The sequence below is a fragment of the Delphinapterus leucas genome, chromosome 18 (genome assembly GCF_059928025.1).
Source record: "Delphinapterus leucas isolate spDelLeu-1000000601 "Yukka" chromosome 18, BTC_Dleu_Yukka2, whole genome shotgun sequence".
In the NCBI taxonomy this organism is placed as follows: Eukaryota; Metazoa; Chordata; class Mammalia; order Artiodactyla; family Monodontidae; genus Delphinapterus; species Delphinapterus leucas.
The window spans coordinates 58,194,793-58,209,030 of NC_143146.1; the positions used below are offsets into that span (position 1 = coordinate 58,194,793).

The 14,238-nt window shown below is 48.2% G+C and overlaps 1 protein-coding gene across 1 annotated transcript in view; it reads right to left on the reverse strand.

The window, feature by feature from the left end:
* Positions 1-219: 219 nt before the first annotated feature.
* SIAH3 (siah E3 ubiquitin protein ligase family member 3) overlaps positions 220-14,238 on the reverse strand; it is a 72,937-nt gene continuing 58,918 nt past the window's right edge. Inside the window, exon 2 of the mRNA XM_089899290.1 lies at positions 220-936. Within this exon, the coding sequence (XP_089755416.1) occupies positions 220-936 (717 nt within the window). The remainder of the gene's footprint in view (positions 937-14,238) is intronic.

A 14,238-nucleotide genomic window follows, 5' to 3' on the forward strand; every position in this document is an offset into this window, starting at 1 on the left:
CTTGAATCACAAGATGTTTACGTAATATAATGCCCATGGCAGACGAATATCAAATACCACAAAGTACCTGAGACAAGAAAAGAAAGGAAGGAAGGAAGGAGAGAAGGAGGGAGAAGGATAGAAAGGAGCCTGGAGTCCTGGCCTTCTGAGATCCAAGGGCCCAGGCAGAGTTCCTCGGGGAAGGGGGGGCGCTGCACGTGACCGTCCGGGGCCTCTGCTTCACATCTCAGCTTCCGAGGAGCAGACCTCCGTCGCCGCAGTGATGGCAATCCCGATGGCGAGGCTGCCGTTGTCGGAGAAGAGCTGGGCCAACGAGGTGTTGAGGACGAGGCAGTCCCCGTCAGTGATCACCGAGTCCACGCACTCCAGCACAGACCTGGGGGTGGCCTCCCACTTGAGACGCCGGTGGTTTCTGTTGAGCTCCAGGCGGTAGGTGAAGCAGTCGGCCTGGGTGGGGGTCCCGATGAGCATCATGGTGGCGAAGAACTGGGGGTGCCCTGCGTGCCTCTCCCGTTTCCTAAGCACCAGCAGAAAGTGGTGGCCGAGGCAGGAGTGCATGATGATCCAGTCGGCCGGTGCCGGGAGGTGCATGTCCGTGGCCAGGAAGACGATCTCGGCTCCCTGGAGGATGTCCACCCTGTGCATCTGCTGCAGGTGGGGCACCACCACCTCCAGGTGGCCTTCCCACTGGCAGGAGAACAAGGGGCAGGTGCAGGGCGTCACCTGGGCAGCGTGTAGCCCCGCCTCCTGGTGCGGGGGGTGGTGGTGAGGGCGGGCGTGGTGGCGGAGGTGGGGCTGGCGGGCGTGGTGGCGGAGGAGTGGGGGGAGGAGGTGAGGGGGGAAGCTGCCGGGCTCCGGGGCGCTCTGGGTGACGGCGCATCGGCCGGACACATACTGTAGGCGAAAGAGAAGAACGTTAGTGGCGGTGAGATCAGTCTCTCAGCCTGGCTGAGACTCCCCCGGTGTTCAGAATGTGGAAAGCAGACTCTCCCTTACCGGTAGAGAAAGCTCTATTTCTTAAAAAAATGAGACCTGCCAGACTGTTTTCCAAAATGGCAGCACCATTCTACATCCCCATCAGGCATCTAAGAGAGTTCCAATTTCTCCACGTCTTTGTCAACACTTGTTATTATCTGTTTTGACAAATATTTTAATGAGACGGAATTCATTTGTTTTGAATGTTTTGCCAGATTTAGATGCTGAAGTCTTCTCCAAGTCATTTCATTTCAGTATAGAATGTAAATTTACCCAATCGGAAATAGAAGCTTCTTCAAGAGATTCCTCCTGCAAGAAGAGATTTTCCAAATGTATTAGTATATTTAAAAAGGAAACCAGGGCTTCCCTGGTGGCGCAGTGGTTGAGAGTTTGCCTGCCGATGCAGGGGACGCGGGTTCGTGCCCCGGTCCGGGAAGATCCCACATGCCGCGGAGCGGCTGGGCCCGTGAGCCACAGCCGCTGAGCCTGCGCGTCCAGAGCCTGTGCTCCGCAATGGGAGAGGCCACAACAGTGAGAGGCCCGCGTACCGCAAAAAAAAAAAAAAAAAAAGGAAACAAAACTTTAAAACAATGAGGGACACGGTGGATGCTTTGGGTCGTTGAGATTCTGAAAACTCATCCAAGAAAATGCAATATTTCTGCCTTTCTGATTCTTCAATTAGATACTCAGGCAATTTTCCCCTTCAAATAACTTGCATTGATGGTCATTAGTCATAAAGAACAAAGAAATCAATTTTTTTTGTGCTTTTTTGATACTGTTGATATTTTTGCGCAGGGACTGGAAGTCAATGGATTTTTTTCCCTCTATTTTATCATTACTATTATTTTTAGAACAAAATTTTGGTAAATACCTATTTGTCCTTCCAGTGCTGCCAGGGGTTGTGCTATCTGCAGTGCCCTTCTAGGTAGTAAGGCAACCATGGGACCCCGAGCTGATTGTGTGCAGCTGGACCACAGTCCCCAGGGAGGGAGCCTGAGCTATGTATGACTCCTGGGACTTTGCCCCACCAGGCACACTTCTGTCCTGCTTTAGGCTCACTGTTCCAGAGCAACTTGCCAGGGGCTCACAACTAGGCAGCTTCCCCCCTGAGACTCTCTTGACCTTTTGTTCTTCACGACAGCGTGCCCACCAGTGCCCTCAAAACGTCAGGAGCTGTGACAACACATTCTGATCAGGTATCAGTAAGCATTTACTGAGCACCTGCCATGACCAGACCCTAGAGATACAGCTGTGAGCAAAATCAACACTGCGTTTCTCGGTGTAGGTGGTACAGACATTAGTGCGTATCTAATTAATTACGGTTTTGAAAAGGCTCCTCCCTGGCACAAGGACTGTGATTCCTGTTTTTCAGTTGAAGAAACAGGCTTCAGTAGTAACATGCCCAAGGTTACAAAGCTGGGAAGTGAAAGATGGGATTCATTTTCACGCCTCATGACTCTGAGCACAGCAACTGCCCTCCCCTCAATAATCCCACCTCCAGCTCCCTCCCCCATTCTTTGAGGTTTTTTTCCTTAATTAGTCTGTGGGATCTGGGCTGTGCAGGGGAGGTGGCTGGTCTGCAGGGTGCTCCAGGCATGAGGCGTTCAAGTGGCAGCCTTCTCTGGGCTGCCCTCGGGTTCGCTCTCCAAGCCCCTCTGGACTTCGGGTGCCTTTGGGCACTTGCCTCGCTTCGGTTCCTTCCCAGCATGACCAGGGTGATGGGTGATGGTCTGTCTCTCATACTCATCACTGTTAGGGCCAGTCTCTGTCTCCCCGGGCTCAGAGAGTGGCTGAGAGTGGAGGCCTGGCGAGCTTCCCTTTCTTTAGAGCACCCAGGGACACATACACACACACTGGGGGCCCAACTAGCTCTGTTCTGGAGTTGTTCGCCCCCGCTCTCTCCTCCACCGGGAGCCCAGCTGACCTGGAGGGTGAGTTACAGGGCCCTTCCAGTAGCTCCTGCGTGGCAGCTACTGGGCAGCCTGTCATCACCCATCCTGCACACCCGCCAAGCCACCTGTCCCAAGGGGGACAGTGTCTTCCCCTTGATGGAAAGGCTGTGTTCTAGAATCCTGCTAGTGATGAGCCTGACTCAGCCTTTAGAGTTAAATATGGGGAAGGGAATTAACTAGTATGTAGCATCTACTGAGTGCTAGGCGCTGTGGAAAGTAGATATTTTTTGTGTCATTATTTAATTTCTCACAGAAAAGATCAATTTTCTTTTTAAAAAAGTTAAATCTTGCTTATTTCCTACCTGCTTGCTGGTGGCTGATATCATTTAGTCAATGGGTGAAGGAGGGGGGCCAATTCCTAGGATCCCTTGGGATTGTACAAGTAGCCCAGGCTCATACACTCCACCAGCCAGATGCAAGGACCCCTCCCAGGTCCTCCCAACAGGCCCGGCAGAAGATCAGCCTCTTCTGTTTCGCTCAGGAGGACCTGGTGTTGGCTTCTCATGGAAAGCCCCAAACGCTGTCCCCTCTCCTAGCCTCTGAGAAGCCCCCCACCCTCATTTAGGTCACAGCAGTCACGAGAGAAACATGTTATGTGTGTCTTCTAGATGAAGAAACGGACACAGAGAGGTTGAGTCACTTGCCCAGGGTCACACAGCTTATAAGGGGTGCAGATGGGAATGGAGCCCAGATCAGTTAAAGGTGATATGGATCATAGCCTGGGAAGATCACCAGCTGGATGTTGGCCAACTTTGGTCTGTTCCACCGTTTACTTGTCCAGCAGCCTTGATTAAGTCAGTTGCCCCATCAGCAAAATATTTATTTCATAGGGTTGTCGGGGGATCAAATGAAACAGTGCCTGTCAAACAGCTTTAACAACCACATCAAGTATTACATCAGTAAGGCATTTCCGTTTGGACACGGTTTGGGATGAAGAGTTTCGGTGGCCTTCCCCCTCGGTCCATGGCTGCCTGCCTTGGTACTGGTCAGCTGACCCTCGCACCTGGGCAGCACTCTGGGCTGAACACAGGCCACCGGAAGGGTCTGGAGACCCCAACATAGCACTTGGCTGGGGCCTCCTGTCCTATGCCAATGCATGATGATGGAATATCCTGAAATTCCCATCTCAGAAATGGCCTCTGGGCTATTCTCTGCCCTTCTGCAGAGGCACCTTCCATCTTCTCCATCCTGTTCTGTGTAGCTAGTATCAGAGATGTGAAACCGAAGTAAGGAGGGCATGAGGAAGAAACACCTCGACCTCCCTTTCTTCCCCGACTCCAGTCTCCTGCCATACCTCCCATTGGCTAAACGCAGTCAGAGACATAGCAGAAGGAAGCCCAGGCGGTGCACTCAGTGAGGGTCAGCCGCCGTTGGAAACGGCGCTTCACCAGTGAGGAGCACATGTGAAGAGGGAATGCCCACCTGTATGCAGATGGCTCAGTTCCCTCCTTTGTGATGTTAGCTGATCCGACCAGTCTGGGCCTCCTAGGCTGAGCTTCGATGAGGCTGACAGTGGGGGAGGCAGGGAGGGCTAATATATGCCCACGATCGTTAAGCCGTTCGACAAGAATGGATACACCAGCTGACACGTGCACCGCCTCAGTACAGGCTGAGAATACTGAGCAGAGTACGATCCCAGTTCCTGTCTCAGTAGCTCACTGTGATTAGTATAATATAACACAATGCAAAAATGCAGGACCGGAGGGACCCTGAGTGTGCAAAGTGGGGGCCGTAGTTATTCTAGTCAGTGCCCAGTGCCATTTACCCTGGGCGAAGCAGGAAGGGTGATGCTCTAACAAAGTAGGCAAAAGGTTTGCTGTTGGGGTGAATAACAGGTTCCAAGGAGCTTGATCTGAAAGACCATGGGATTTTTTTTTTTTTTGTGGTACGCGGGCCTCTCACTGCCGCGGCCTCTCCCGTTGCAGAGCACAGGCTCCGGACGCGCAGGCTCAGCGGCCATGGCTCACGGGCCCAGCTGCTCCGCGGCATGTGGGATCTTCCTGGACCAGGGCACGAACCCGTGTCCCCTGCATCGGCAGGTGGACTCTCAACCACTGCACTACCAGGGAAGCCCCAACTATGGGATTTTTAAGAAATGAAAAGTTCCAAGTGGCTGTCACTAGAGGATCTGCCAGAGATGGTGAGGAGGGGGGCTGGAGAGCCGTCGGACCATATTGCCAAAGTCTTGGCACGGAGATGACACCCAACACTCAGGGGCCATCCGTAGGAGGGCTCAAGGGACACAGCTTCACACTTTAGGGAGCCCCTGCGGGCAGCATGATGGCCCAAGCCCACCAGCAGAGCCGGTTCCAGCTGTCACTCAGGATGGGGCAACAGTGAGTCCTGGCACTTGTCCAACCCCTGGACCCTAGGCTTGGCCATTCCACCCAGACTCTCCCCTTGCTTCCTTTTGGCCGCGTCTTCCACTGGCCTTCCCGTTGTTTAATTGCTGCAGGGTAACAGAGCAGCCAGTGGTATAATCCAAAGTGGCTGAAGTGAATGACTATGCAAATAAAGCGAGGCATTATCAACTCACGGAGACCCCTGCGCTTGCTGTGCCCTGAGAAGGCGCTAAGAATAAACACAGCCTTAATTCTCCATTTCTTCCTGCTCTATCTTCTGACGCAAAATATGTTTCATTTAAATGATCTTCGGCTGAGCGAGGTCACAGGGCTGCTGGCAGGGAGAAGGGATTCTTTTAATTGGCAAAATGCTAATCGTTTTGGAAAATGAATTCTAATCTTCCCATCTGATACAGCGGATGTGTGAGTAATTACTTTCCTTCACTAAGCTGTTAATGCAACATTAGTGATTACATTAATTAAAACTCTTACAGGCTGATAAACCCCTCAGTCAGTCTGAGGATGTCTTCCTTCCATTGGCCATATTTAACTTCCCATTTGGAAGAGAGATCTTGAATCAACCTTTAGAATAATTCGCAAAACTGGGTTTAGAAATGTTAGGCTTTATGGACTGGGTATAATTCTCTCCCCAAGCATTAATGAGACCATTTCCACTGAGGGTGTAATTGAATTTAAAAATGCCTTCCTTAATTTCATCAGCCACACTCCCATGGTTGGTAATGGCTATCCCTACAAATGCTGGCATCCAAAGAGGAAACCTGCCCCTGGAAAACCACGTGACCCTTTCTCCAGCATCTGTTCCCTCTGGTCAGTGAGCTCATTTGGAGGACTGCTCTCTCCTTCCACTCGATTCCAGGAACTATGCCATGATAATTAATGCATTTCAGCTGAAGGCAGATGTTTTGCACCCAATTTCAAATGACAGGCATGTGCGGGACTTCCCTGGTGGTCCAGTGGTTAAGACTTCTCCTTCCAATGCAGGGGGTATGGGTTCGATCCCTGGTCGGGGAGCTAAGATCCCACATGCCTTGCAGCCAAAAAACCAAAACATAAAACAGAAGCAGTACTGTAACAAATTCAATGAAGACTTTAAACATGGTCCACATCAGAAAGAATAAATGCTCTAAAAAAATAACGACAGGCATGTGCTTTGAGTTTGCTCACGCCCTTATTTGTGAGAATTAATGAAGTGAAGCTTTCAGTACAGGGGGGAAGGGGAAAGGCAGCGATGCTATCGATGTATCTCACACACAGGAGAGAAGAGCAGGGAGGAGTAACATTTAAGGGCAGGTATCAGAACATTGGGATAAAGTCAAGGATGGAACTTAGTTGGGAATCAGGTCTGCAAAGAAGGGAGGCTGATACGACCCAGCAATCCCACTACTGGGCATATACCCTGAGAAAACCATAATTCAAAAAGAGTCATGTACCACAATGTTCATTGCAGCTCTATTTACAATAGCCAGGACATGGAAGCAACCTAAGTGTCCATCGACAGATGAATGGATAAAGAAGATGTGGCACATATATACAATGGAATATTACTCAGCCATAAAAAGAAATGAAATTGAGTTATTTGTAGTGAGGTGGATAGACCTAGAGACTGTCATACAGAGTGAAGTAAGTCAGAAAGAGAAAAACAAATACCATATGCCAACACATATATATGGAATCTAAAAAAAAAGGTTTTTGAAGAACCTAGGGGCAGGACAGGAATAAAGACACAGACCTACGAGAGAATGGACTTGAGGCCACGGGGAGGGGGAAGGGTAAGCTGGGACGAAGTGAGAGAGTGGCACTGACATATATACCCTACCAAATGTAAAATTGATAGCTAGTGGGAAGCAGCCGCATAGCACAGGGAGATCAGCTCCGTGCTTTGTGACCACCTAGAGGGGTGGGATAGGGAGGGTGGGAGGGAGACGCAAGAGGGAGGAGATATGGGGATATATGTATACATATAGCTGATCCACTTAGCTATACAGCAGAAACTAACACACCATTGTAAAGCAATTATGCTCCAATAAAGATGCTAAAAAAAAAAAAGAAGGGAGGCTGGAACCTAGTTGGGAATCGGGTCTGCAGAGAAGGGTGAGTATCTGTACCCGCTCCAGGTCCCACTCTGTAGTCTTTAAAAATCCCCTCCGTTTCTCAGAAGGACGGTCAAGGCTGAAGGTTTAGTGTTCCGCATTCCATTTTCCTGGGACACCCACCTCTCCACCCCTCTTCCGCAAAACCTAGCATGACTGTGCATGTGCATATGAAACCCAGGAGGACTCTGGGAAGCTTCCAGCAAACAGTTGAGAAATAAGTTACACGGAGATAGAAAACAACGACGGGGCTTTTATTGCCTGGGATAGACTGTCTTCCTTAGAAAATGTGTCTCATGCTCCTTTCCCCCCAGACGGTTATACTGAGAACAAGAATGAATGAGAGCTTCGTGTGGGCAGCATGATAATGTCTGTAATTTTCTTTAAAAGGCTTTCATAGAGAGAATGTGATAGGAATGTGTACATTTTTAACCAACACTCCAGGGGCTGTCAATTCCCTAATCAGGAATTCTCACTTCAAGGTGATCACCTAACATTTTATCGGAAAGACCACACTCCAGAGATAACGACTACAATTGCTTCAATTAGCACCCGTATTTCTGATCCACACCAGATGCTGCTAATTAACATTTCCACAGAGGTTTCCATTGGTGAAATTAGTAGTTTGTTCCTCAGCATAGTAGATGCTAGAAATGGACTCTCCTTGATGAAATTCCTGGTTTTCAAGCTACTAAGATTGTTTAAAACACTTCAGAGGAATTCCACACTTTAGGGACGAGCCCGGGAGCTTGTTCCCTGATTATTCCTGCCTCTGGCCACTGAGTCAAGGACTTACCGTGGTCTGGTACCATCTCTAAGAGTATCAGAATTTTGCTCCTGGTAGATCACTGCATACAAACTTTCCTCACTGGCAATTAAAATTTTATGTAAATTGAGCAAGGAGACACTTGTTAGCAAACACACAGAAGCCTTGAGTCCTGAGCGTTATATGCCAGAAATAAAAAAGAGGAAAGTGAGTTATTACTGTGAAAAGAGGAAGATAAAAATGTGGGTGGATCAAATTTTTAGAACCCAAGGTCCATGGGTGAAAAACAATGAAAGGGGTTCGTACAGATGTCTACACCGGCACTGGTCCTATGGTCTCAAAAGGCTCGTGACTCAGCTGGTCGTCTTATAAATTCAGACCCTGGCTGTGTGAGAGGCTGGGAAGAAATGTGTGGACGACATTGTGAAAACAAAAAATATGACTCAGTCCTCAAGCACCCCAGGCCTTTCTTTAGTTCCTAGATCCTGGCCCATTACCGCCCAGCATGCCTCCATCATGGTCCCAACTGGTATTGTCACTTTGAGACCATCAGCCCCTGTAAGATGGGGATGCTGCCTCTCTCCCTGACCTGAGAAGTCAAGCAGTGGTCAAGATCTGTCCGTACAATTCATTTTTTAATTTCAACTCGTTTTGAAAATCACTAGTGCATGGCTTTCTCTTCTTAGCTAGGTTGGAAGTCAGAGGGCAGAGACAGGGTTTAGTTTGCTCAGCGCTTAGCCCCGTGATGGGCAATGCCAGCACCGTGCAGTGTCTGGCATCTACTAGACTCTCCCTGAGTATTTGTTGCTTGAATGAATGAATGAACGATTCATAAATGGAACCGTGTCCTGCACTATATCCATGGAAAGGCTGCTTGTCTTCAGTCGGAGGCTCTGTTCTCTACCCTTCCTTCCTGTAGACATATGTGTGGCGTGGTGTGTGTATGTGTATGTGTGCGCACGTGCACGGGAGTCCATAGCTGTTGGCTTATCAGGTAGGTCTCCTGGTGGCTCCTCACTCAGAACCTGACAGTGATGGGACAATGGGACCTGACCAGGAGCAGGACACTGAAATGTACCCAGCTGCCATCATGGAAAGTCAAATAACAGCCTCAAAGAAGGAACTTCTCATGCCAGCGAGGTACTTTCTTTGCTTTTACTTTGTATAGAGATTATTTGGAGTCCTAGGCATTCCCTTTATCAATAGCAGATTGTTTCTTACAATTTGTTTGGGAAGGACAACCCTGGATCCAGCAGACTGTCTTAGATTGTCTTAATCTAACCCTCTTAGATTGGTCTAGACCCGCTTTCCCCTCTGGCACTTCGGCAGGACCAGTGACCTAACTAAAGGTTGGATGCCCCCAAACTTCCAGTTTCTGTTAACAATCAGCAGGAAGTAACTTCAATCCAACCAAAGATTATGGGCCCTCCCCCAGTTTTCCCCTTCCCCATAAGGTGGGGGGACTAATGGGTTGTGCCCACCCAGAGCCCTGAACTGGCCCTTCCAGACCATACTCCAGATAACTGGGATCCTGGAATTCCCTACCCAGTGGCTCTGAGTCAGCTTCTGGGAGCCTGTGCTATTTCTGGGATCCATTATCCCGAAGGCGGACTGTTAGACATGAGGTGTGGCCCATGGGGGACTATTTGGGGCTTGGATGTGTGGGCTAGGGTGTCCACTTGCCTTTGCCTGGGACTCATTTCAGTGCAGCATGAAGCCTCATTAGGAAGAAAGTGAGACGGGTTGCGGACGGGGGGCTGTGGCCATCCAGATCGTTATGAAGGGATAATTATTAAAGTAGAAGGGCACGCCATATTTTAAGTGTCTCTTACCTTGATCTTTTAAGTGTTTAGACATGCAGTGTGTGGGCTTCCGCCTTCACTTTTGCCTAGAGCCCCGCAAACATTAGGTGCGGGCCTGTAGTCAAACCACACAGCAGAGGAATCCTGCTCATTTCCATTTATTCTTTGACTCTGCCTTTTATCTGCAAGGTTTTGAGATGCTAATGAGTTTTGTGAATCTCTCCGATGAAAGACCTTTCCTGAAAAGCAACTCCTTGAGTAGTCAGACTTTTATATCTGCAGCTGGCAAGTGAAACCCAGGGTCTGTGTGAGCAATTTAAAGGTTAGGATTTGATTGGCTGAAGACCCATTAACTGCAGGGATCTGGGTAGGATTACTTAAGGACCCTGGGGGTGACTCAAGGGTGGTGTATGTAGCATGCTGGGAGCTGTTTCACCTGATCTGGATAACCTCGGGTTGTGGGCAACAATTTTGCTCATGTACCTGGTGTCGCTATGGTAGGATCCAGGGCCATAAAGTTGGGGGGGGGGTTGCTAAAATGGTTACACATGCAAATGCAAACTTCAGAAGCAGATGTGTTGGCAGGCTACGAGTGGACAGCGGTATGTCCTGGGTGGTCTGAGACATTCTGATGGCCAGGCTGCCCCAAGGCCACATGCCACCCTTGTTTGTCTGGTTCTTTAAAGACATTGTGACCAGGAACTCCACAAATTCAGCTCTCTCCACCAGGGCTCTCAACCCTCCCCATCTCCCACCCCCGGGGCACCCTTTGGCCTGGCTAAGTTGTATTCCTCCTTCCATGTTCTGTACTGACTAGGGCTGCTCTGTCTGCTGCGTGTTCCTTTATGACACATAGCACACTTATGTGTTTTGCTGCTGGACCGTGATGTGAGCTCAGGTGGTTGAGTGTTGCATCTGTTTCTTCCGTGCTGTATCCTCAGTGCCGGCAGTGCTTGGAACATGGTAGGAACCCGAGAAATATTTGTGGAGATGATGAACGAGTGAATCCTCTCCATTGAGCTGTCACCCTAATACAATCCAACCACTTCTCACCATCTGCCTGCCACCACTCTAAGGCAAGTCACCCTTACCGCCTTTCTGGGCTACTATGATAGCCTCCTGACTAGATGTAGTGGGTTGAAAGGTGGCCTCCAAAAGGTGTCCACATGGTAACCCCTGGAACTGAGAATGTGACTTTATTTAAGAAAACGGTCTCTGTAGATCTAGATAAATTAAGGATTTCAAGATGAGATCGCCCTGGATTATCCAGGTAGGCCCCAAACCCAATGACAAATGTTCTTAGAAGAGACAGAAGAGGAGAAGACACAGACACAGACGAGAAGACCATGTGAAGGTAGAGGTGGAGGTTGGAACAATGCTGCCACAGCCAAAGAATGCCCAGAGCCACCAGAACCAGAGCAAGGAAGGATTCTCTCCTTGAGCCTTCAGAGGGAGCATGGCCCTGCTGACAACTTGATTTTTACCATTTTGGCCTCTAAAAGTGTGTGAAAATAAATTTCTGTTATTTTGAGCCACCAAGTTTGTGGTTTTGTATGGCAACCCTAAGAAATGAATACACAAGTCTTCCTGCATCCATTCTTGGCCTCGTACAGACTGTAACTTTTCTCACAAAATCTTTTAGTAGTTTTCCATCAGTATCAGAGTGAAACACAAACTCCCTATCCATGCCATCAAGAACCAACATACTCTAAAAGACATACAGATGGCCAATAGGCACATGAAAAGATGCTCAACATCACTAATTATTGGAGAAATGCAAATCAAAACTACAATGAAGGGCTTCCCTGGTGGCGCAGTGGTTGGGAGTCCGCCTGCCGATGCAGTGGACACGGGTTCGTGCCCCGGTCCGGGAGGATTCCACATGCCGCGGAGCGGCTGGGCCCGTGAGCCATGGCCACTGAGCCTGTGCGTCCGGAGCCTGTGCTCCGCAACGGGAGAGGCCACAACAGTGAGAGGCCCGCGTACCGCAAACAACAACAACAACAACAACAACAAAAAACTACAATGAAGTATCACCTTACACCGGTCAGAATGGCCATCATCAAAAAGTCTACAAATAATAAATGCTGGAGAGGGTGTGGAGAAAAGGGCAGCCTCCTACACTCTTAGTGGGAATATAAATTGGTGTAGCCACTGTGGAGAACAGTACAGAGGTCCCTTAAAAAACTAAAAATAGAGCTACCATATGATCCAGCAATCCCACTCCTGGGCATATATCCAGAAAAGACGAAAACTCTAATTCAAAAAGATATATGTACCCCAATGTTCATAGCATCATTGTCTACAATACAAGACAAGGAAGCAACCTAAATGTCTATCAACAGGTGAATGGATAAAGAAGATTTGGTATATATACACAATGGAATATTAGTCATAAAAAAAGAATGAAATAATACCATTTGCAGCAACAACGATGGACCTAGAGATTATCATACTAAGTGAAGTAAGTCAGAGAACAATATCATATCACATATATGTGGAATCCAAAAAAGTGATATAAATGAACTTATTTTCAAAACAGAAATAGATTCACAGACATAGAAAACAAACTTATTGTTACCAAAGGGGAAAGAGAAGAGGAGTGATAAATTAAGAGTTTGGGAATAACAGATACACACTACTATATATAAAATAGATAAACAGTAAGGACCTATAGCACAGGGGACTATAGTCAATACTTGTAATAACCTATAATGGAAAAGAATCTGAAAACGAATATATATTCTTATATGTATAACTGAATCACTTTGCTGAATCACTTTGCTATACACCTGAAACAAGCACAACATTGTAAGTCAACTATACTTCAGTTAAAAAAAAAAGAAAAAGAACCAACATCCTCTGACGCCCAGCTAACTCTCTGCCTCATCTCTTCCCCCCTGCATCCCTTTGCTACTCTGCTCTAAGCACATCGGCCTCTTGCTGTTCTTTGAACACGCTGTCTACACACTTGCCACAGGGCCTTTGCACTGTCTATCCCCTCTATTTGGAACAACACCAGCTACCCACATGGCTCACTCTCGCACTTCATTCACGTCTCTGCTCCTCTACTCTGAGGCTGTCCTTCACTTATCTGTTAAAGAAACCCTCTCAATCCCCTTACTCTGCTTTATTTCACTTCTTAGTATTTATCAGTTCTATACAATTATAACATTATATTATAGTATATATAGTGTAGGTCATATATTTATTTGTGTACCGTCTGTCTTCCCTACTGCAATGTATATTTCTTGGGACTAGGAATTTGGTTGTGTTCACCATTGTATCTCTAGAACATTATCTGATACCTAAAAGAGCTCAGTAGGTTTTTTTGGTTTTGAAAGAATGGATAAATTCCTTTGGGTCTTAAACTTCTCCATCTTAGAGAACCTGGGTAAAGTGCACGTGTCACTGGGATGTTGATATGACAGGGACTCTCCCCACTCCCCGCTTCCTCCACCCCCTGCCCCCAGGTCTCCCCATCAGAGTTTTGTCCAACTCTGACCTGGCAAATTTCTCATAGCTTGTGGCTGCCGAGACCATGAGCTTCTGGTGTCTGTAGGGCACTAGGGCGGCACTGGAGAGCAGTGTTCACTCATGTGCGTCCCTGACCCTGGGTGTATCTTTGACCTGCTTATTTGCGGATTCAAAGTAAAATGCAGCAAAAACAAACCTGACCTCACTCTGACCAGACTTTGTCCCTGAACCCGTGCTTGCGATCAGGCCTAGCTTACTGTGTAAATATGAGGCCTGGCCTCTAGGACTTTCAAGCCTGTCCCATCCTGGTTCCCAGTCTGTCTCCAAATCTCCCAGCGCTGACAAACTCATGCCTACACACCTGTATTCCTCTAAATCTTCTAGGCCCAAGACGACAAGGCTGTGAAAGAAGCCGGGGGTCCCTCTCTGTCTGCTTAGGACCTCTGCTCAGAATTCTGGTTTCCTCCCTGAGGACTTGGCTGAGGACGGCCTCACTGTCAGGAAACGCCATGTCTACCCCCAGGCGTGGAGGTAGCAGTCTTTCCCAGGATGATTGTCAACTTAGTATCCATGTACTAAAACCAGAGCTGCACAGATCTAGAGCAGAGAATCAGGTCATTTCACACACACACAAATCCATCTTCCAACGGCAGGCTTAATTCTCAATAATCATCCTTAGCAAATTAGGCCTTCCTGTGAGCCCATCCCTAAAATAAGAAGCATGTTGTTTGACCAAGCGTAGATGGAAAGACAGTGCTGCAGAGTAGAAAGAAAACATTTTTGAAGTCACACCCACTGTGGTATGAATCCTGG